General features: G+C 44.5%; 1 protein-coding gene across 1 annotated transcript; it reads right to left on the reverse strand.

Moving 5' to 3' along the window:
- Positions 1–13777: 13777 nt before the first annotated feature.
- LOC146586304 (regucalcin-like) lies at positions 13778–20797 on the reverse strand. The gene is made up of 6 exons (XM_085321456.1): positions 20632–20797; positions 19901–20083; positions 18027–18242; positions 16329–16460; positions 15642–15796; positions 13778–13884 (listed from the first exon to the last, which is right to left on the reverse strand). The coding sequence occupies exons 1-6, from the start codon at positions 20795–20797 to the stop codon at positions 13834–13836; spliced, it is 903 nt and encodes a 300-aa protein (XP_085177582.1). The 3' UTR covers positions 13778–13833.
- Between the last annotated feature and the right edge of the window lie 2551 nt (positions 20798–23348).

A 23348-nucleotide genomic window follows, 5' to 3' on the forward strand; every position in this document is an offset into this window, starting at 1 on the left:
TTCCTCCACCTGTAGTGGTCATGGCAATGGTAACTAAGCACAAGCTTTTCAGGAAATAACACTTATTTATAAGAGCCTAGGAGCTCATTTATTATAGTACATGTRTTAGAAGCTGCAGAGAGTGAGCACATTTGTGACAAGTTGAAATACAAGTATTTCCTGTTCCCAGGCCACAAGCAGAGAACATTATGGTGCACCCAATGTACACTGTTACAAACTTTCTCTAAATGGATGGTTGCATTATCGGAACAAGAGAAGCTCATTCAATTTGTGGCTGTGATCAGAACCATCAACTACAAATTCAGTCATTGCTGTAAATATACTCGATGCACTTCCGGTCCTTCAGTTCTTACAGGGACCCCTGATGTTGAAAAAAAAAAAACTTTATATCAGAGTTAGATCCTTATTTTCAATCTCCTGTCTGTACAGAAACAAAGCTCACAAAAGGCAAATGAAATGAGCTAAGTAACCCTGGCACCAGATGAGGAAGCCAAGACTCTACTAATGGGGAATTGAAAACAGATTAACACAAAGCTAAGCAATTGGCAGCTTATGGAAAATAGAACTTGCCAACTAGCTTTTTTTTTTTTTTTTTTTTTTTTTTTTGAGGAAATAAAATTTATGCAATCACATTATCTTACATCTCTTTCTTCCCATCTTCCTTCTCCCAGTACTTTTTAAACCACAAGCCGAGTTCAACCAAAATGGTATCAGCTATAATATGTACTTCTTGCAAAACGCCCTTCTTTAATCTTTTAATAATTTGATTAACAGACCCTTTCACTTTGTGCCAGATCCAAAGGACTGGACATTGCTGCATCCCACAGAGGTTACACCAGGAGCACAGARAGCTCCAGAAAATTCATTTTGGGTTTTTTTCCCCTTGGCCATAGCAAGGATTACCTTGCAGACAAGTATACACCATAGGACATCAACAGGACGCAGTCCTGAGCACTCTGGTCAGACCCCAAAGTTGGTCCTGCTCTAGGCAGCAGGTTGGAGTAGAGACCTTCCCATGTCCCTTCTTGCCTTAGTTAATCTGTGAGCCTACAGCCTTGGTTGCTGCTGGCCAGGAAACTGGAACTGGACCAATAGAAAATTATGATGTTGCTAATACAKTTAAAGCCAAACAGTTATAGCCTTACGAGAGATTGGGTCAGCCAGACTAGGTCAATTTTTAGACTGGGTTTCTTTTTAGCAAGTGAGGTATAATTCAGTCACACTGTCTYGTATCCATCTCTCTTTGTGTCATGTCTTCTCTTCCCTCCCCCAGTTTCTGAATGCAAACCAACTTCCTCCTAAATCAACAGAGAGATAAGGGTGCCCGCTTATCAGCTTCAGGTTGGCTCAGAAACATACTCCTACCAGAGTTTTCTAGATGGGTTCCAACCCCTAAAAGTCCTCCCTAAGGGCACTGCAGCAGTCCTTACATTTCCTTACATCACCACATTCTCCAGCCTCATGTGTCTTCCCACTGATTGTCTCTTTCATTTTCATTGCTGATATCTCAGCTCAGTGAGGAAAGCTCAGTCATCTTTCAAAATATCTGCTTTCTTTAGTGCAATCTGCCTCATACATGTAAGCTCACTCCTTCACAAGCTTCCTTTCTCCCACCTGATCTGCAGGGACTATGTCTACACCTTTGGACACACGAATATTTCTCAGCTCCGAGGTCAGGGAGCACTGCAGGGCTCCATCTCAAACCTACGTCAAGGCGATGCACCAAGCGCACTAGCCTCTGTGCTCCTCATTTCCATACAAGGCAAACCTCAGCAGGTCCCCTAATCTGGGTAATCAAGAGAGCAGAGCCTGAACTTCAGGACAGAGATGGTCAAAGACACTGAAAGCTGAGAGTTTTTGCCTATGATGGGAGTTACGACAAGTTTTAAGCACTCACTGTGGCACTGTAGGAGGGTAGGGAAGCAAATAAGCAAGATATCACCATGTTAGGTTGGAAAAAAAAAGAGAAGCAGCATGCAGGGAGCAAGCAGATTGCTACAACTGAAATACAGTTCTCATGTCTGTGTGTGACCCACCAAGCAGACTACTTGGAAGGGAAAGTGCTGCCCTGTCCCTACTACTGATGCTTGACAGCAGATTGTGAGATCACTACTTAGAGCTGTCATTTCACTGTGGGGCTTGGAGAAGAGGAAAATAATGGTCCTAGAAGGATAAAATTTGTTCCAAAAAATATATTAAAAGAGCATTAAAAAATGAGAAACATACCTCTCGTTACCCAGCAGTCCTGAGCTTCCTATTTTTAAAATGAAGGTGAACATGAAATCCCCTAAATGATTTCACACTTGTAGCTGTTAGCATTAGATGAGAAACGTCCTGTCCTAATTTCTGTCTGTAAGAGCACAAGGACGAGCATTTCTCAATGGGAATGCTGGATAACACCTAAATAAGTGCATTTAGGCAGCAGAGAGTGCTTCCTTTTGTTGTCGTGCTCACCAGAGTGAYTGCTTCTTAGTGATCCAGAGTGAGTGGCACAAAAACGCTTGTGTGCAACAGGATAACTGCAAATTTCCAGCAGTGTCTTTTCTCAAGTGTTAGTTATGGGCTCTATATACTATGAGCCCATATGAAGGTTCACCCTGAGGTCAAGAATTAATGGTCAGGATGTGTGCTTTTTTCCTCAGTTCCTCCCAGGTGTTTTAAAAGAAGCAATCAAGAGTGGTGCAAATAAACAGACAGGCAGAGCTGCTGTCTTAATATGATGCATTAGTGGAACCATAATAGTAGAAGTCCCCAGCTTGTGCAAGGCCTTGGCATGACACCAYGGCTTAGCAGAAGCATTTGCACAATCTCCAGTTATTATTTAATCCTGTGCCTAGGGCTAAATGAAAGACTGTTTTCTTGCAGCTGTGCAGAGCGATGTCAAAGCCATAGAATTTCTTACACAAGCTTTCTCAATTCAGGCCAAGAACACAAATAAAAACATGACGCTTATACTCTGACAGAGCAGCAGACTTCTAGCTTCCACTTACAGCAGAACATGAGCAGGCACATCCYCGCATATTACAGTCCTTCTTGCGTTGATTAAGCAGATTTCCYTCCAAAACAAAAGAACTAACAACTTTGTTCAGTATACAACCAAAGAGRGAAGGAGAGCCTATTTCCTACTTCAGTCTTCTTTAAAAGAAATCTCCAGGGCAGCAGGCACAGCTTTTTCTAAAAAAAAAAAGCACACAAACTGACAGAAGTCCAAGTGAGGTMTAGATTAATTTTTTTCTACCAGTTACTCAAGCGGCCTAAAAGTCTCTGGGGAGTTTCTTAAATCCACAGAATATTCCTCAGGTTGCGGGTGCAGGTGCCCACRGAGGGAAGAAGAGGAATACAGTCATCTCCTAAGCAGAAAATGCCCAGTCCTTGTATAGGCCCATTGCAAAGGAAGGCTCGTAGTAGAGGGGCAGCCAAAGTTCACATAGTCATCTCCTACTCTCATCCCTCCTTACACACAGTCTTCAATTTCCTGAGGATACCGGGCTCTTTAGCATCATTTTGACTACTTCACCCATCATATCTTGGCATCAGCTGGAGCTTCAACCAAAGTCAACCTTAACATGCATCTAGAAGTCACTCCCACTGGAGGTTGGCAGCCATATGGTGTTGCAGCAGCTGCTGCTCAGCTCCAAAGGGAGAAAATTCATCTGACACCCCCACTGGAGCCATCTGTGTAGCACTTCCAGAGACCRATTTGTCCTATCCTCAACTAAATCAGACAAACTGCAGCCTAGAAATGCCTRTTTCTCTCCATTGGGATCTCTTAATGTTAAAGGCAATTATCTCCTGTGACAAGTTCTCTCTGGAAGAGATCGAACTTCCATTATAAGCGAGATATTGGTCCAAGTTGCTTTAGGGTATTGCTCAGAAAAAGTTTATTCAAAGTAGGCAGATACTGCCTGCCTAATCAGGCATGACTAATCCTTACACAGAATGGTTGAGGTTGGAAGGAACCACTGGAGATCATCTAGTCCAACCACCCTGCTCAAGTAGGATGACCGATAGCACATTGCCAGGACCCAGTCTAGATGACTTCTCTCCAGTACTCTTCTAGATGACTTCCAGTACTCTTCTAGATGACTTCTCTCCACTACAAGAGAGACATGGAGCTGCTGGAGAGAGTCCAGCGTAGGGCTACAAAGATGATCAGAGGGCTGGAGCATCTGCCCGATGAGGAACTGCTGCGAGAAATGGGTCTCTTCAGCCTGGGGAAGAGAAGACTTAGAGGAGAAGCTTATCAATGTGTACAAGGACCTGAAGGGAGGGTGTCAAGGGGATGGGGACAAACTCTTTTCAGTTGTCCCATGCGACAGGACAAGAGGCAATGGGCAAAAACTGAACCACAGGAAGTTCCGCCTGAGCGTGAGGGGGAACTTCTTCTCTTTGAGAGTGATGGAGCCCTGGACCAGGTTGCCCAGAGAGGTTGTGGAGTCTCCTTCTCYGGAGATMTTCAAGGCCCACCTGGATGCAACCCTGTCTGACATGCTCTAGGTGACCCTGCTGAGCAGGGAGGTTGGASTAGATGATCTCYGGAGGTCGCTTCCAACCTTACTGATTCTATGACTTTTGAATATCTCCAAGGAAGGAGGCTCCACAAGCTCCCTGGGCAACCTGTTCCAGTGCTCTCAACCTTTCCTCATAAGAGAGATGCTCCAGTCTTCTGATCATCTTCATAGTCCTACACTTGACTCTCTCCAGTAGTTTCACCTCTCTCTTGTATTGAGGAGCCCAGAACTGGATGCAGTATTCCAGATGTGGCCTCATCAAGGATAATTTTGGGTCAACATACCACAAGATCGTATAGCAATGCAAAACTGCTTGGAGGCCACAATTGGCATGCAGTCATCATAAGCCAGAGCATCTGATATAGATTTTGCGCATATTTTATGCTTTTAGACTGGTCATATGCCCTCTGCAGGAAGACAGGCAATACCTGGTCCATCATAAAKCCTAGTAAGACAAAAGAAACTCAGTAGCTTTTCTAGCGTATTTAAACGATGTGTTAGATTTACTCTGGCATCAGAAAATGGCTTCATCATTAACATTGTATCTCAGGTCTCATCTCAAATATATCAACCACTTTCAAGACGCCACAGTTAACATTTAAAAGCATCTTCAGTAAGAAGGGATGACACCAACAGAAGTCAGTACATCACCAGAACTCACTCTCTCCTAATCTTACCTGGTAAAAATTGTTCAGCTCATTGATAGTGATTTTTTGAATGGGGGTAGGGACTAAAAGGAGATTTGTGAGTGACAACTTTTAAGGGGAATTGTCCTAGTCATTAGCTCATCCCCAAAATTACAATAGAAAAAGAGCAACCAACAAACCCCCACTGTTTTTGTATTCCTTGTATGGAAAGATATTTTGTTAACATAGCAGTTTTTGATGTTCTTGCTCCTCTCTCCCCCCACCCACCCACAAGCTTTTAAAGCTTATACTTAAAATAAATGAGAAGCTTATAAAAATACCCTATTTGGTTTAATTATTAATAACAAAAGTTATTAGCATGATAGGAAATATACCTTACAAACTATTGCTCACCTTAAGACATTCCCTTTGCATCAACAAGGAACCATACATAGAGTCTTGAAACAAATAAAGCCATTTGTTAAGGTAAACAGAAGGTTTGTTTTCTGCACTGTTGAAAAATCTCTAATAACAAATTACAGAAAATAACAACTCTTTCTCAGCAATGTCCCTCTTAATGAGTCAAGGGCAAATTCCTAGGATACTGACCTCAGAACTGCACCTACCAGCTATTGATGCAGAGAACAGAAATCACCGGGACTGGATAAGTGATAAGGACACACTCAGAGCTGACTCAAGTTACTCCCACTCATGCTTGTGAAAGCAGGTGCAGAAAGGTCTCATTCATTTGGAGTGAGTGGGAGGAGGATGGAGCAACAGCATAAACCAGAGGAGGAAAGATGGGGTTTGCAGGGATTGTTATCTGTTTTCCTGAGCACTGATGTTTTTGCACTCCTTTTTCTCAGCAGTTACTYCCACAAGTTTCCATCACTAATCCATACCGTAGTTCCCATGTCACCAAAACTCACCATATGTTAGCTAGCTGAGGGCTCTGCTGGGGCTTTCTAACTCTGCTAAAGATTTCTTAAGCGATCCTGTCTGCGCTTCAGTTACCCAAGAGTGGAGATGATAGTGCTGATCTCTTTCTAGCTCCTCCAGGCAGATGGACTTTGCATATTCATACCATGCTCTGCCTAGCCAGGTATCAGCTGCCCTCAAAGCTCTTTAAAAAGTCCTTTATTCTATTATAATGCACGCAGTACAAGAAACATCACATGCTTGCAGAGAGGGGTGCTAATCAAGAGAAAATAAAGTTTACATCAAATCAAGTTGAACAATGACAAGGTCCAGTCTTTCTTCACTAAGAGGACTTCCAAGCCAACCTACACAAGTCTTCTCTGGAGAACAGAGCTTAGAGAAAGCCACTAAGCACCAGGGAGGCAAAAGTTAGAACTGGCACTACTTAGCATTACTATCCAAAGGCACAAGCCTATGAAACCACTCAGTGACCTCCCAGGTAAAATTTTAGCCCTTTGGTCAATGGCATGTACGTTTGAGAAAGGGGGGAAGGTCACCAAAACGTTGAGGTAACCTTTGGTTCACCCAGCTCCCCAGATACCTGCTGTGTAGATGCATATGGAAGCCTGTGCTACCCAGCTTAGTCTCCCTCTGCAGTCAAAGGGAGTAAATAATTAAATGGTACAATTCATCAGCCTCAAGTAGACATCTAAAATCAGTCGGATCAGTTACACCCTAGAGCTGCCTGCTTCTCTCCACCACACAGTGAAGAAATTGTTGATTTCAGAGCAATAATCTTTCATCAAAGAGCACAAACAGGAGGTAGCTGGAGAAGAGTGGGAAGAGGAGGGAGCCCTGGCCCAGGCGTAGTCTGCCAGCGAGAACAAGAGCACCTAGGTGTAGCTAGTCGTCTCAGGAGCGTTGCCTGCAAAGTATTTAKCATTCTTACACTGGAAGACACAATTCCCGATCCCAAACTACTCCAGGCTAGTGAAGGCATCACTTTTCCCTAGCCAAGGGAGCACAATCAAGCTTGTCCATAGCATTCTAGATTTATGGACAGAAGGAGTAATTTATGCTGAATCATTCAAAAAATAAACAAACAAACAAACAAAAACCACACTGCCCCYGAAATCTTTAATGAAGCAGTATCACCTCAAGCTAATACTCACGTTTCTTCTGCTCCTGTTCCCCACAGCCACATCCCAGCTCATCTGGAGCTTGCATCTCTGCTTYATATCTCCTAAGCGAAAACAAACAGCTCCTTGAGTCTTTCTGTCTATGCACTGGAAAGATCATTGCATACCAGATTTCCAGTGTTTGTGGCTCTCTTCAACTCGCCTCACATGACCAAGTCCAAGTTGCTCCAAAGGAGTGTGGGCGAGTGGTGGGCCAGGAGAGAGTAGAAAGAGGGCTGAAGGGGGATTCAGGTGTGGGCAGGAAGCACAGCATAAGGCAGCACTGGCCAGAGTTAGTCTGCCCTTTCCCTGCCACATCTGGCAAGACACTCAGGAGTTGGCTGTGTACCTCGAACCCACACACAGGCCTCTACAGAAGCAGAAGAACAGGAGTAGGAAGGCCACAGAGCAAGTTTTCTAGCAGGAGTTAGTAGCACCAGTAAAAGAGAGTTTCTTGGTCCATACACAGCCTCGTTTTCTTAGAGCAAATTTAAGCACCTTCAGACTAGAGAACCCATGATGTCCAGCACCCCAATATTGCCAAATGCCCATATCCCCCCTTCCCTAATTGTATCCAGGCGCTGTGAAACACAGAGTAGATTTTTTTTTCTCCAAGAAGACAGGAGCTGAGTAAGAAAGAGGGCCTTAAACCATCTCAAGACTTATTACCACTTATGTTTAAAGCTCACACAAGCCTTATTTTGGTGCAGGAGGAGAGCCCTACTTCAACACCAACTGTTTCTTTGGTGGGCAGCAGCTGCAACATGCAGCACAAACAAACCCAGTACGTCTTGTTTTTAAGCAACTCAAATGATCTACCATTCTGGACAAAATCAGTTCATCTACAGCTATTCCTCCCCTCAGCCATTTTTATAGGACACCCAATTCCTTTCTATTTGCCTGCCCAAGGAGATGCCTCTCACTGCTGCAGCTGTTTTCCCCACGAGGCCCATCTGCTGACCAAAGTCATCCTGCAGGTCATCTGATAATGTTGTTAATAGTTCATCAGAGCAATGACTTCTCATTTTCCAAGAGTATTTTCATGTGAATAGAGGATCAAAGTTCAATGGCTCATCTTTGTGTATTACCCTCTGAAATCTTGACCCACATTGACACGGAGAGATAGCAACAAGAAGACAGAAAGGATCTGTATTCAAAGTTATATTTGTAAGAAGTCTGACACTGAGATGAATCTGTAGCATGATAGTGTCAAGGTAAAATAAAACAAATTCTCCAAACCCTCCTCATCTCACCAGGGTGGCTATCTCTTTGCTCTGCCAGGGACCTGTTTACTCACAGTACATAGCTCTAAGTGAACATTTGATTCCGTAATTTTGTAATTTCATCCCCTCTCTCATTAGCAAAAAGACCACCTTTAGAAAAAGAACTCTTTGAGATGAGGTAGACAATTTAACAATTAATAGATTAAAAAAAAAAAAAAAAANAAAAAAAAAAAAAAAAAAAAAAAAAAAAAAAAAAAAGATTGTTAGGAAAATGATGATGTTTCCTAACCCAGAGTGAAGAAATTGTTTTACACTGCCTTAAGTCCAAAGCACAACAGTAAAAAACAGAGGAGCAAATCCTACATCTCTATCCTTGCCAGTTCCAGGCCTGTAATAGCACATGGATGTAGCAGCAATGCCAGCACAACTATGATGTTTTAACAGCTTCACTCACCTCCTAGCTGCATTTATGAGTATTTGGAAACCCTCAGTTTGGACTAAACAGATTTTCACAAAGAAGACAAGAAAGGGCACTACAGTTGTCTCACAAGAGCTAGGAAATACAGGGTCCAAAATGTTCCCAAGTGAAGGCCTATTCCCAACACTCACAAAAGCATGTAAGAGAAAAAGAGCGTGTCCAGCCCAGTATGCATTAAGGATGATAAACACTTAGAAAAGGCAGGGTATATAGAGCCATCCCTCACAAGTCAAACCAGCTTCCTGCAGCCGCTACTACTGCTGTTGATGAGCTCTTTTGTGCTCTTCTCTCACCCCACGTTGGGGAGACACCCCATCAGCAGGAGAGCCCTGAGCAGGCAGCAGCCTCCCTGTCACCTATCTCATGGCCTGGGGCTGACCCACACCAGCCCACATACTCGGTCACCCAGTAACAATCTCAGAGTTTATTCTCACCGAGGACTACAGGTACTATTTTGTTCCCAAAATACACAAAGGCAAAAAAAAATGTCTTGTACCCACTTCTTCTGTGCCATCCTCCCGCACAAAGTAAAGGGCCTTTGCCTTACATGGACTAATGAGGCTAGGGAACAGCCCCACCATGATTTTTGATAAACACTACTTTTTAGGAAGCAAAGCTATAAAACTGTTCTGAAATCTGAAGCGAAGTGAACAAGCAGACTTTTGGATAAGAGAGCAAAATTCACCTTTGAACCTGTCATTATCTTGTGAAGCCCTGCTATGATGATGGAGATCCCAGAGCACTGAAACTTTGGAGTTTGCATGTGGCAAATAAAGTATCTCTCTTTAGAGACGGGGAGAGGAGCAGACTTACATGCCAGTGAGCCTAGCTTGCACACCTGGGGAAGCTGTAGAAAACATGTGTGAGGAACCAGAGGGCAATAAGGATTTTTCAAAAACAAATTGTTTCAGAACGATCTACTTTCCTTTTCTGACAGGCCTAATGGATAGGCAATTTTGTAAATAATTGATTATTTTTTATTAAATAAAATGCCTACAATCACTTCCTTCTATTTTTTTAATTAAAGGATAGGACACTTGACTTGCCTCCAAACATCCTGCTTCACATTCCTCTCCACACTGGGTAAACAGGAAATCTTGCATAATTGTCAGTTCTTTGTAGCAGTTTGGCATTGACATGGTGCCACAGGACATTTAACTCCATGGCTCTTAAGACCTGCCAGCAGCTTAATTACCACTGGAATTATGACTAAGGAAAAAAACAGCAGCCTAGTTGTTGAGCAAACATTAGAATGAGCTGAATGTTTTATTTCTTAATCAAGCTGGCTTTGCGCAGCTGTATGAACTCACCTGCCTTCCAGGGCAAGGTAGGAGTGAAGCAGATAGATTAATGGGCCAAGAGCTTTTATCCTGTTTTATCAATTATCAGGTCAAGTAGCACTGGAGCAAAGTGCTTGCTAATGATGACCTAAATCAATATCTAGAACAAGAACTGGAAAAGTACCTAAAGCAGGTTTTACAGTGGACTTTTAAATATGTACCCTGGAAAACCCTGTTAACTGACCAGGCATATTCACTAGTGCCTCCTGAATGAAGTTGCCTTCTTGGACCCTTGGACCTCAAATTTTTTCCTGGACTTTTCACCCAGAGGGCTCAAACATACCACTAACTCAGCGCTTTGAAGAGGGGAATTTGGAAGGGCCAGATTCCTCAGAGAGACCCTGAAATATCTAATCTGGTAAATGATGAATATCATTGGCCTCTTTGTAACATCACAAAACATCAGCATTAAGGATCTGAAAACATATTGTGTTGTCTGTCTTTCCAGGTGATAAAAAGAAACCAATCCAATGCAAAGGCTAGATTTCACTGGAAATCTACATGTCTTAATAGTGAAAGCAAGCCTTTTCCTAGAAAATAACTGGAGAAATACAAATGAAAAGACAGATTAAAAAGGAAATGATTTAATAAAGAGTTGTTGCATGTGTACTAGGTTTTCCTGAAAAAAAGCTTCTGGAGCTTCTCCTGCGGTTAGGCAGCTCCACTAAGATTTAGACCCTCCAGTGGGACAGAGCCTGCTGCCCCAGCTCGGCCTGGAAGAATTTGAATGGTTCAATGGATCCAGCATTATTTAAATAGCTTTAAAAAATACACTTGGCAGTGTGTTTTCTGTGCCTCTGAGGTACAACCAGCTCCTAGTCACAAGGAAATGAGCTGAAAGTCATGGAGTTGTAGGAGTCAAAGATAGTCTTGTTTGGGTGCAAGTTTGCACAAAGCCATCTGGTGTCAGGAAGCATCAAGAGACCCCCACCATGGCACTGGCTGTTTTTACACAGCCTCATCCACCAGCATTATCCAAAGTGCATTTCACCTCCTCTTGTGCAAGATGCTATTGCTTGCCTGCTGTGGCTCTACCAGTGCTTCCCTTGCAATAACTGAGGAAATGAATGGACGTGGGAACATTCAGCAGTACGAGCCACAGAGATCCTGTGACGTTCATGGAAGGGTTGTGAAATGAGTTCACGAAATAAAAACAAAAAATAATTGTAAAAAACATTCTAAAATGCTTAATGGCTACCCAGCCACATGCTTTCTTAGTGATCACCTCGCTGACACGTTAGCGCTGCCAGAACTGAGGCTGTGTTTCTAGGAGTGCACAGAGAGAGATGGCTGACAGTCTGTGACCAGGASTGGCTGCAACATGACACTCGGGAATAGAAGTGGAATAAGAAATAAGACCAAATTGCTAATTATGTGCTGTTCATCTAGGCCCAGCTCAGGACTGTCTTCATAAATGGCATGGGCTGCACCCTCATTCCTCTTTCACTCCCCCAGCAGACCATGCAGTAGAAACAGAGGCAAAAGGCAAGCGACTTCACTTCCATCACTTATCTCCTCGGTCTTGACAGGGTTTGGACTGGATCCGGCTCACTGCAGATATGCTGAGGCCTTTTAAAAAAGCCCATACTGAAGAGTCCCCTCAACAGTCCCCTGGCTCCTGGCAGATGCTGTTAGAATAGGAATCAAGAGCCAAATACCAAAGAAAAAATATCTGACAAATATTGGCGGATGCAGTCTGACTCCCAAGACTCCTGATGCCACCTTTTGCACTCTATCACCTTCCACTGTGGGACAGGATCAATAACGCCAGGTTTACTTCAGAAAAAAACTCCAAAATCTGCCTCTGAACAATTTCTGCTTTAATTTTAAGATATTTATTTTTTAAGAATAAACCCCTTTTAAATCATGATGACCTATATTAATATTTTGGATGGTTGTTAGGATTTAMTGTAGTTGTTAAAGTAACTTCAGGGGAAACAACAGTCAAGCAGTATCTGTTTCTGACTGAAGTCTTAAAAAAGTCAGCCTACCAAATTGGCAGAAGTCACTAGGTAAGCACCTGGACTTAGAGTTTGTGAAWGTGCCCCAGTCAGCTTTTGGCTTCATCAAACTGACATCTTCTTCATCTCTTCATGAAGTTGGAATTTTCTTCATTTCAGTTTGTCTAGATTGGCTTTGGTTGACTGAACAAGAAGTCAATGGAGAATTCAGCCTCCAGCAGGAAACTAGTCCAAACTAGGTGAGAAGTCTGCAGTCTTCTAGTTGAAAAATTTGGAAGGAAGACTATCCGTAATTCTGCCTCTGTTTGATAAACCATTTTTTAAATGCAAAATTTGCTTTTCCCTTGTGCATATAGCATATCTAACAGTTTTATTTAATTCTTAACACTTTCAAATGCTGCATTCTTCTGCATTTTTTAGTGGAATCCTAATTTCCATCTAAGAAGCACGGTTACGATGAGCAAATTCTGAGAGGACAGTCTTAGCTTTGGTGTAGACAGTAGCACGTACAGTTTGGCAAAGAGCAAAAAAGGCAAGAGACCAAAGCAGCCATCTCAGAGAGGAAAGATGAGGTGAGGGTAATGCAGCAAGAAACCTGAGCAGATACATGCAGCACTGAAGGCAGGGACAAGGACTTTAAACTTGCTACTGAGTGATATGGACCACAAAGAAGATAACTGACAAAAAATGAGATTACTCTATACTGGACAGAGAAACTTAGGGAGAAAAGCACAGAAGAGAAAGGCAGCAAAAAGAAAACATAAATGGGAAAAGTGAAAAGGAGGAAAAGACTTTTAACAAGAGAGGAAGAAAGAAGCCACATGTGCAATAAGAAGGTACGGAAACCAAAAGAAAGTACAGGCATCTGTGTGCAAATATGTCCTCTGACAGGAAGACTGTATGGAGCATCAGGTTTCGGTATCAAAGGACATCCTGRTAGCTCATAGACTGTTCGTACTCTGAGTGTATGTGGTTATTCAGTATTTTCAAGGAAATATCTGGATGTAAAAAAATACTTATAAACACATTTTAAATATGGTTGCATAATTTATTTTCAACTGCATAAGCGAAGTCCTAAAGACAAGGCAGAAGAATTCAAGACAAAGCAAATGGAAATAGGCTATAAAGGGTCTAAAAATTAAGTCTGAATACTACAAAGAAGTCTGATCTATAGTAAAGGAGTAGTCTAGTTCAAGTCATCACTCTGAAACCGTTTATTAAAATCTGGCATACTGTTGCTGTTCCATCACTGCAACATGAAAAAACAAAGCAAGAGTCAAACTCCGCTTCTGGAACCACAGAGATATGAAAATGCAGAGCTGGTCATCAGCACAACAAAGTAAGATGGAGTTTAAGGAGATTTGGATAAATTCACAACAGATGTCAGGAGGTAACACACAAGCTTTGCCTCTCTAGCCCATCATACCATGCCACAGACCCGAAGAAGAAATATCTTCGATTCCAAACATGCAAGTTCTCAGATGATACAGATTTAACAATCCTCATACAGATAAATTCTGTAATTCATTGGACTTTCCCTTGTCATAATTACTCCAACAAGACACAAGCATTTCTTGTTTGTCATTTAGCGTCAATATTCAAGCAGCATAGAAATTCTGTGGAATCCCTTTCACACCCAGGCCWGTTATCTGTTTAAAGAATAAAAGAAAGGAAAAAGATAAATTTCTGATTGGTTAAAATGGAAACATCCATATTTTGTACAACAAATATCATAGCATCCAACCCCTACATCTGCTTGAAGAAAAGCCCCCAATGAATCATTACCTGACATACTTCAGAGCAAAGAGTACTCAGATGTTATAGTGACTGGCAACAACACAAAGCCCTAAGGTTAATCTTTAAGATCATCAAACATTGGTCAACAATTTTGCTAATTCACCCACTTTCTGTGGCCCTTACATATGGTTCTTATCTCTGTATTAGCCAGACAAGTCATGTTAACCTTTAATGCACTTTGCCCATGCAATACAAATGTGAGTTTCAAAAATAGCAGCTCCCTTTTATAACAGGAGAATTGAGGAACAGAAATAAAAAAAGGCAAGATTCCTAATGATGTTCTTGCATTAGGAAGATTGTTGCCAGTAGATCAAGGGAGGTGATCCTGCCCCTCTACTCAGYCCTGGGGAGGCCTCATCTCGAGTACTGTGTCCAGTTCTGGGCTCCCCAGGACAAAAGAGACATGGAGCTACTGGAGAGAGTCCAGCGTAGGGCTACAAAGATGATCAGAGGGCTGGAGCACCTGCCCTATGAGGAACGGCTGCGAGAGCTGGGCCTCTTCAGCCTGGGGAAGAGAAGACTGAGTGGGGGATCTGATCAATGTGTACAAGTGCCTGAAGGGAGGGTGTCAAGGCGATGGGGACAAACTCTTTTCAGTTGTCCCATGTGACAGGACAAGAGGCAGTGGGCAGAAACTGAAGCACAGGAAGTTCCGCCTGACCGTGAGGGGGAATTTCTTCCCTGTGAGAGTGATGGAGCACTGGACCAGGTTGCCCAGAGAGGTTGTGGAGTCTCCTTCCCTGGAGATATTCAAAGCCTGCCTGGATGCAACCCTGTCTGCCTTGCTCTAAGTGACCCTGTTTGAGCAGGGAGGTTGGACTAGATGATCTCAGGAGGTCCCTTCCAACCTTACCCATTCTGCGATTCTGTGATTCTGGTATTTAATTCTCATGTGAGCTCCTAAATTCTGCTGATTCAAGAATCTAATGGTTCTTGGCTATAGGAAATCTGTTCCAAGCACTGCTTTGGATTAGAAAGTCCCAGTTCCCAAATTAGATTCTCAGGTGCCTGCTGGATCATGCCTTTATCCTATTTCCAAACTAATATTAATGTTTTTGKTTTTTTCCTTTTCCCCTCATTTACAACCTTTCCCTTTCACGGTATGGTCACCTCTGAGGGACTGCTACTAATTACCTTTTCAGAACTCCTGGTGTGCCTTTCACTAATGCACTAGAAGAGAAAATCAAATAACCAAGGAAGAAGCACATTTCGAATTCAAGAGCCTTAGACAAAAATGTAATTAGTAATTACTTAAAATATATCATCCACTTTTAATAGTAGATTTTAACTTTTTAAAAAAAAATCCAAGCAAGAAATTCCTTGCAAAGTTTCACCCTGGTGAACTTAAATATCTGATTTTTAGAAAAGACAATCTCTGTTGTAAACCCTTAGATACTCTGGCACAATTAAGAAATGAAAATCAAGGGAGTGAAATTTCCAAAACTGATAARAGCATACTAAGAAACAGGAGCAATGCACAATTTTTTAGATGTATTAAGGAATACATCAGGAAGGGCATGGCGGATGCAGAACCACCAGTCGCATGCCTCGCTCTCAGAGTGCGAAGCTTGGCAGATCCGATCTGTAGAAAGAAAGAAGATCTGGTCACCTTGAAAATCTCTCCTGCCTGAGGTTCTTTTGCTAAAGCCATCTCGTCCAGCCCATCATATGCAGAAGTCACATACATTTCTGAATAGTCTTTTCCACCAAAGCAGCAAGAGGTGATCCTGGAGGTAGGCAGCGTCACGGTTTGAATTCTTTGTCCTGGGAAAAATATATAATTGTTTCATAATTTCTATTTTCTAGGAAGCATATAAATATTAATTCACTATTAATGAATGCAGTACAGGTGTGACATTTACACAGAGCACGAAGAAGGTATTTTCCTTTCGGACAGGGGCTATATCCAAAAGGTCAGCTTAAGGGGAAGTGAAAAACTTCCATTTGCTTCATGCCTAATTATTTTTCAGCCYCTCTCCCACAACCAGGAGGCCTGCTGCTCCGCGACACCTAACTTAAACCAAACCACTGGCGCTCTCCTCGCGCATCGCCCCCGAGGCGAGCACGGCCCACGTGCCCAGCGCGGCTGCGGAGGCCGTTTCTTGGGGAAATGCAGTCCCCGAGCACCACTAAGGTTCCTCTCGAGCAGGTAGGGTAAAAACCTCAACTCTCCTGCTTCGTTTTGCCAACTCGCGGTTTGCACGACGCAAAACGAAAACGTTTCAAAACCGGGGCCCGGCAACCGAACAGGCTCGCCGCCAGCAGGACGAGCGCGCCCGGCCGGCGGAGGCCTTACCCGTGCCTGGGTCTAGGCGGATCACCCTCCCGCCGTCAATGCAGGCCACCCAGAGCTTCCCCTCCGCGTCAACGCACATCCCGTCAGGCATGCGCTCCTCCTCCTCCAGCCGGTACACAAGCTTCGGGCAGGCTGCAGGGAGAATCGCGAAGCCGGGGTTACGCGAGCCAGCAGCGCTTCTCTACCAGATCCCAGGCTAACGTCTTCCACGCGCGTGCAAGCGGCCGCGYTCGTTTGCTACGAAGAAGACACGCCGCAAGATGTGTGTTACGCGCGCGCTTGGCGGGTAACTGCTAAAAGCATAATTTAGGCTGGCAGGCACAAGCCCCCAGTGGAGCCGTTGTGGTTTGAGATCGTACTGAATTAGGACACTTATTTTATCAAGGGGAGAGAACAAAATGCCTCTGTCCCTGTCCTTAACCTGCGAGCTGCATGCCATACCATGACTACCACGAGCCCAATAACTTTTGCTAGGCTCAAGGCAGCCTAGATGTCTCCTTATGAGCAATAAATCACAGAAATAATGAGTCCAATTTAAATGATGGCAATAAATAATCTCTCCCGGGTGAGGATCAAGAACTTTATTTATTTTAATGGCCAATATAGCTACTGGTTTTAATTAGGCCTGGACACGAGCAGTTAGAAGTCTAATTGCAATGCAGAAAAYAGTTCTTTCGAGGCTGGTGGGTCCACATGTATGCAGCCCACGGAGCTGTGCCCATGGGCACACTGCTGCCTGCTCAGGCCTCAGTGCAATATTGTCAATATACCATTCTAAAACAAATACTCACCAGCATAAAAYCAAGGCTGGGGAAACTCAAGCTCGTTGTAGTATTTATTTGGGAGAAAAGGAAATTACCTTCAATCTTCTTTATAAATCTTATGTCTTAAAAATCTATAGAAATAGACCGCAGAGGAAACGGAATTCTAACTGAGTAATTGTAATTAATTTGTGTGATTTTCACTTATGATCACACAAACTTAACACTGAGTGGAATACTAAGGGAGTGAGTTCAGTCATTTAAATGCCCATGAATGTGATATTTGTCTCAGATGAATTTTTGCCTTCAAGACAGATGGATATCACAAAAAAAAAATCTCATGAAGTTTTGAAATAAACTTACATTCTTTTTGTTTACACTTCTATTTCCTTTTTGCAAATGCTATAATTATTCTTTCTTTTTCCCCCAGAAAGTGAATTTAAGTGAAAACTGCCAAATAGCTGCAGACAATTTAACTTCAGAGTTGAGAAAACTCAGTCACAGTGGTAACTTGATTTTTTAATATACTTCTGCGACATACTTGCATATGCCTTCTGTATCGGTATATATGCAGCTGGTAGAGTCAAAGTGCTCCAGTAGATGGCACTCGAGAATAAACAGCACCTTGTAAGCTAATGTTCTGGTTCTGCAGTACCAAGGGCTTCCTTCCTGTAACTCCTGAGACAGGTCCTCACCTCTCTTCAGGTGAAGGTGCTAGCATTTTATATTTTCACACTACAAAATGCGAAAAGATTGTTCGCCAAGCGCATCTGCATTATAGCTAAATTTGAGAAAAATCACAGTCAGCCTGCTAGTAAACTGTAGATAGAAGAAAACATGAAATCAGATGAATCAATCATGAGCCCTTACACAACCAGGTCTTCTGCAGCAAGAGAAATAGTATTGCTTATCACTAAATTTTGAAAAGCATTTGTACCAATCTTGCCAGTGTGCACATCATAGCTGAARGCGTGCACGGCGTACGTCAGGCTGTCAACGTGAAAGAAGGTCCTGTGATCCAGGGACCAGTCTAGACCGTTGGAGATGTCCACCTGGTCCAACTGTTTCACCACAGAGTAGTCAGGGTAAAGGGTGTAGAGAGCCCCTTGCCTCCTCGCTCGCACCCCGGGTGCTGTCTCCTCAGCCATCGTACCTGAAACAAAAAGGGGAGCGTTGGTCAGAAAGGAGAAGCTTGTTCCTCRTGCTTGATCCAAAACCTCCTTTAAGTTTGAGTAAGAAGTCCTAACACATTTTAAGCTTTTTATTACTCATTCAACATTGAACACCCTCAGCATATATTGCCTGGGCTACCTAAAAAAGGGGGAACGACAGCTCCATCCCAAAGTACTGCGCAGTGATGAGAGGGCTGTTGCAACGACGGAGAGGTGGTAGAAAYGGGTCCTGAGAGGTCATGAATACCGAAGGATAGCAAAGGCCCCGTGGGAAAGAGCAGGAAGGTGGAAGAGGAGAAAAATCCCCTTGATGGTGAGGAAGGGGTGAGGTGCTGTCAGAGTGATCACATGGGAAAAAAGGGAGAAAGTCAGGAGGAGCTATCTTCTGCAGGAGTCATCCTGGCCCCAAAAGGCTGAGTTTCTGCATTTCGGTGAGGTTTCAGTTACAGATGCCAATGACAACACGCCAAGGATGGCGGTTTTACTCATAGCCCCCAACAAGACAAAGCAGCGATGCAGGCACATGCCAAACGCTCCGTCTTTTTGCCACTTTTATATTTTACTGTTTAAATGGGCTGAGGCCTTAAAACACAGGTTCTGTAAGTAAGTCACACAGTTATCTCAGAGCCAAGTAAAGAATAACCGAAGAGAGAGATTTTTTTGAATTAATTTGTGCCTCTCTGTTATGTTCTTTATTTAATTTTTGATTCTCTCTGCTCTGAAAATGACAGAGCTCTGCAATGACGCGTTTACATTTTCCTTCAACCGTGAGGAACTGTTTCTGTTCGCCTCTCTTTTTAGAAGAGCTCCTGAGCTTGCTTTACCGCATTTGGCCAAAACTGCGGTCCAGGTTGCTCATTCGTTATGCACAGCTAGGAGCAAGYGTGCAAAACAGTTTTTCTCTAACTTCTCCCTTACTCTTCCTCTTAACTCTAGCAACACATCTAGCATAACCATGAGTCAAATAGTTTTGGCAAACTTGAAATCAGAGGAAAAGGTTGACTGGCAGGACATATAAAGATCCAACTCTGGAGCCATCTTCACTCACGTCAGTTGCTTTCTGCTTCACGTGCAGATTGCTGTGCTTGGGTCGTAATTTTATGGGAGAAAAGATAGCAGATGGGGGGAGGTCCTGGCTGCATTGAAATTGATGGCAAACGTCCCACTTGCCTTCAAGAGGCCAAGGCTTTCTCCCAGCACCTGTTTCCCACAGCCCGATGAGCAGGGCTGCATGGGAATCAGGCAAGCCACCGGGTGAATTCTCCTCCGGAAGCTACGTCCTCCTCTGCACCTCCAGAAACCTTCCCACCTGTGTGCTCCCTTCACTGGCTTTCRTGTCCCACATAGGTAAACTTCTGAAAAACAAGGTCAGTCCAGTAGCAGCAGAGCCCTCTTGTCAGACAGCCACGACTGACAGCCTCTGTCCTCATTTAGATCAAAGGATTAAGGACTACTTCTCCTCCTCCATCAGGTGATCAGGGACTTCAGCAATAATTGCAAAGAGAATTAATTCACAAGGCTGCTCACGTCGCTGCAGTGGCTGTCACGGGGAACCCGACAGAGGAGCTGAGAGTCAGGAATAAAACACACCATGATTAGTTCTTCTTTTCTTCAGGAGAAATTTCTGCCAGGAACTTACCAGCAAAAAACCTCCCCTTTGGATCCACTTTCCCGTCATTGAATCTGTTGTTGGGTTTATCCTGCTCAAGCTCAAGGAGAGTGGTGACTGACTGGGTGTCCCAGTCCAGAAAGGCGAACCTGGTTCCCAGGGCCATGATGTAGCCCCCGYGCTGGCGCAGCGCCACCGAGCCCACACGAGCATCTGCAGGCAAGAGAGAGTGGGAAATGGCAGGGAATTACAGGGCCGTCAGTCAGCCGTACCCTCCCCACAGCACCGGGCGTATCAGAGCTTGATCAGGGGATGCCTGACCCAGGAACAGCTGATGTGATGCCAAGAGAGCAAAGGTAACATTTTTCAAGACTGTCACCTCTGTAGCATCCCCCTCCACCGAGGTCGTCAGCACATCTATATGCTCTTCACGCCTTCCCAGCTCCCAGACAGACACAGCTATAAGGACCGTAGCTTTTCCCCCGCAAACGGCAGGAGAACAGCACGCCTCCCTGTTGGGCTTAGCARAAGCCATGTACACAGGTACCTCCACGCTTGCCCACAGTCCTTCTCCAGTCGGTCAGCTTGGGCCACGCYGTACTCAGCAATACGTTGCGGGAGGACAGGGCATGTGGCTCAGYGGAAAGTAAAGGAAGCTGCGATGTTCTCACAGCAGGAGAGGCAGACCAGGAAGGATGCAGGGAAGGGTCCYGAGGTAAAGCAGTGAATGTGTTTACAGACTTGGTAGTGGACTCGCTTACCCACGGAGACGCTCTGCACTTCGTTGGTGGCAGCGTTCCAGCGGCAAACTTTCTGCGAGTGAATATCTACATACACGAGTGCATTTTCCCGTTCTTCCCAGACCGGGCACTCTCCCATCCTGTTCTTCTCCTTCACAACAGATTCAATTTTAATGGAGGAGGACATGGTCTGAAGGGAAAAGAGTAAATAATTTATCTAATATAAGCCTCTTGTATGGATTTTCATAGCTACAATGCTTAGAAGTGGAATCTAAAAACAGCAAAGCCCCCCCAGATCGCACACAACACAGTAACTCAGCAGGTTCCTCTGATTTTTCCAAGGCTTCTGGTTTTGTCTTATCTGAGCACTTCTCAGCCTGGAACTGAGCTTGAAGAACTGAGTCTTCTATTTAGAAAATCATCCCTGGATGAGAAACACGAGTAAAAGCTCAAGAGAAAATAATAAAATTTATAGCTCACATTTTTTTTCCAAGTACTTTTCTGATGTTTACTCAATTTCCCTCCCTCAGCATCAGTGTTTCTGTGAAGTTGCCRTGCTTTCGGTTTAACAGGCCGCCTAGCGATGCAGTCACACTTGTATTTGCTTATATATATATTTATATTTGGACCTTGTTTTGTGTTTTTTTGCCCTTCTGTCTAAAAATACTGTGCGTGTTGTGGAGCACGGGTGTCCAGGTATTCCAGCYGCTGGGGGCTTATGCGAGAGATTCATTCCTGAGCAGGTCAGCATCAGCGAGCGCTGCAGGGAAGCTGCTTCCTTCTGTGATGGGTGTCCAAGAGCTGAGCCAAGAGGCACCGCAATGGGGGACTAGGGAAAATGCCGGGGCGAAAGGCATGGCAGGAGGCAAGCCGCTTCCCGTCAGTGGGGTCAGTCCCGAGACTGCCGAGCTGGGCACGGGGCACCCACCTGCAGGCAAGGTGACCCAGCCTGGAGCTGTGACTGAACCAGCAGCTGGGGAACGATTCCCTAGGAAAAAGACCAGCTTTCTTCCAAACTGGGAGGAGGCACCAGTGGGCAGAAGCTAGTCTTAGATAGGTTGAAAGCCTTGTTGCAGAAAAACAAGATTCTGCCTTGTTTACATATATTTATTAACTTACCCCGGAAGAAAGCATATACGCCCAGGTAATACCGACTGCAATTCGTCGGTACCAAAGAGCCATCTAAGCCGCTGCAAACCAAATATTTGTTCCCACATCAAGTCGATGTAAATATGCAAATGCCAGGGAATAGGCCTGCCTTTGAAACCCGGCGCTTTGTTTCCACTCCAAGCTTTTCATGTCAGTCGGCCCCAGCCAATTTCTGCGGCAACGGCTGGAGCAGTCTAGTGAATTTTACTGGGTGCCGTGCAGGAGGCTGTAATTACACGATCGGCTGGCTTCGGGGGCAAAGCTGCTCCTGCGTTTCCCATGCTGGGCACCTGCTCCCACCTGGCTGCCTTCGTGGTGGCCCTGCTCACCCACAGCCCGGGCAGCAGTGGGCCCCATGAAGAGGACRTTGGCTCCATACACCTGCAGACAGGACCTGCTTCCACCAGCCCCGGTGCCTAAGCACTGTGTAAATACCTCTTCGGACTTCTTCCCTGGTGGTACCACTCAAAATAGTGCCTGGCATGGCCAGGTCTCCCTGAGGAACAAGTTTGCTGGAGAACCATTTTTGGTAGCTCCCTGAGCCCCGACTAGAGCAAATAGCCAGCTTTCAGTCCCGTCGGCTATTCCAATTCAAATGAAGAGCCAGTGCTGCTTTCTTCTACAAAAAGCATATGCAAACACCCTATTCCTGTGCTCTAACTCCCATCCCTCGGACACAAGAAGACTCAGATCAGAGGCAGGTTCCCTGGTGGCATTTCAAGGCTGCTTTCCAAACAGCACTTGAGCCAAAGAAAAAAAAGAAAGAAAGAAAAAAAAACACTCTTGCCATCTCTCTGGCACATATCACCAGGTTGTTTTCTTGGCATTCAGCTGCTGTCTGACTTGCGCCCCCCCCCCAGCACCTCCTCACGCAGTACCCGACCCTACATGTTTGCAGCCTGTAACAATATCCCTCCAGTTTACTCTTTTWATATGGGCATCGTTCCTTAGGGGGTGAGCTGGGGATAAGGTTTACCTCATGGACGATTAWCTGGCACGAATATGCTTCGATGTAAGTGGGAAGAGTCAGTAATCGAGGTGAGGGAGAGAAGTAGCTCTCAGGGCCCGGGTATCCTTCTCACTTTCTGGGTCCCAGGGCACGCGTAACAAGGAGTCACCCAGTTGAGGGGAGGTCCAAACAACTGGTTTACCAACTATACCCCTTCCCACCAAATAAACGATGTCAAAGGAACATTGCTGAGGATGCAAAGTCAAGCATTCTGGCTAAGAAATGATTTTATATACTGGCTTTTTTTGCATGAGTGCCCCTTTGACTGCATTACAGTAGCAAATAAACAAGGCACTGTTTGCACTGKCCCGGGATTGTCCATGTAGTTATTTTTTCGGTGTGTTTTTCTGATCTGGTCTGTAGGCACGTGCCAGGTCACGCTCTCCCCAGTGATACTGGGGCCGGGAACGGGATACGGCGGCATCTCCAGCAGCAGAGTTTGGGCTTTACTAACATAAATGCAGCCATTTATGTGCCCCCCTCCAGCCACGAGAGCTCAGCACACCTCTACATCAGCGTGGYTGTACTCAGCTCAGCTCTGGTGGCGGCTGTCACTTGGCTGCGAGACGCCAGGCAGCGA

Source organism: Rhea americana, unplaced genomic scaffold (genome assembly GCF_003343005.1).
Source record: "Rhea americana isolate MKP2758 unplaced genomic scaffold, rheAme1 scaffold_7, whole genome shotgun sequence".
NCBI lineage: Eukaryota > Metazoa > Chordata > Aves > Rheiformes > Rheidae > Rhea > Rhea americana.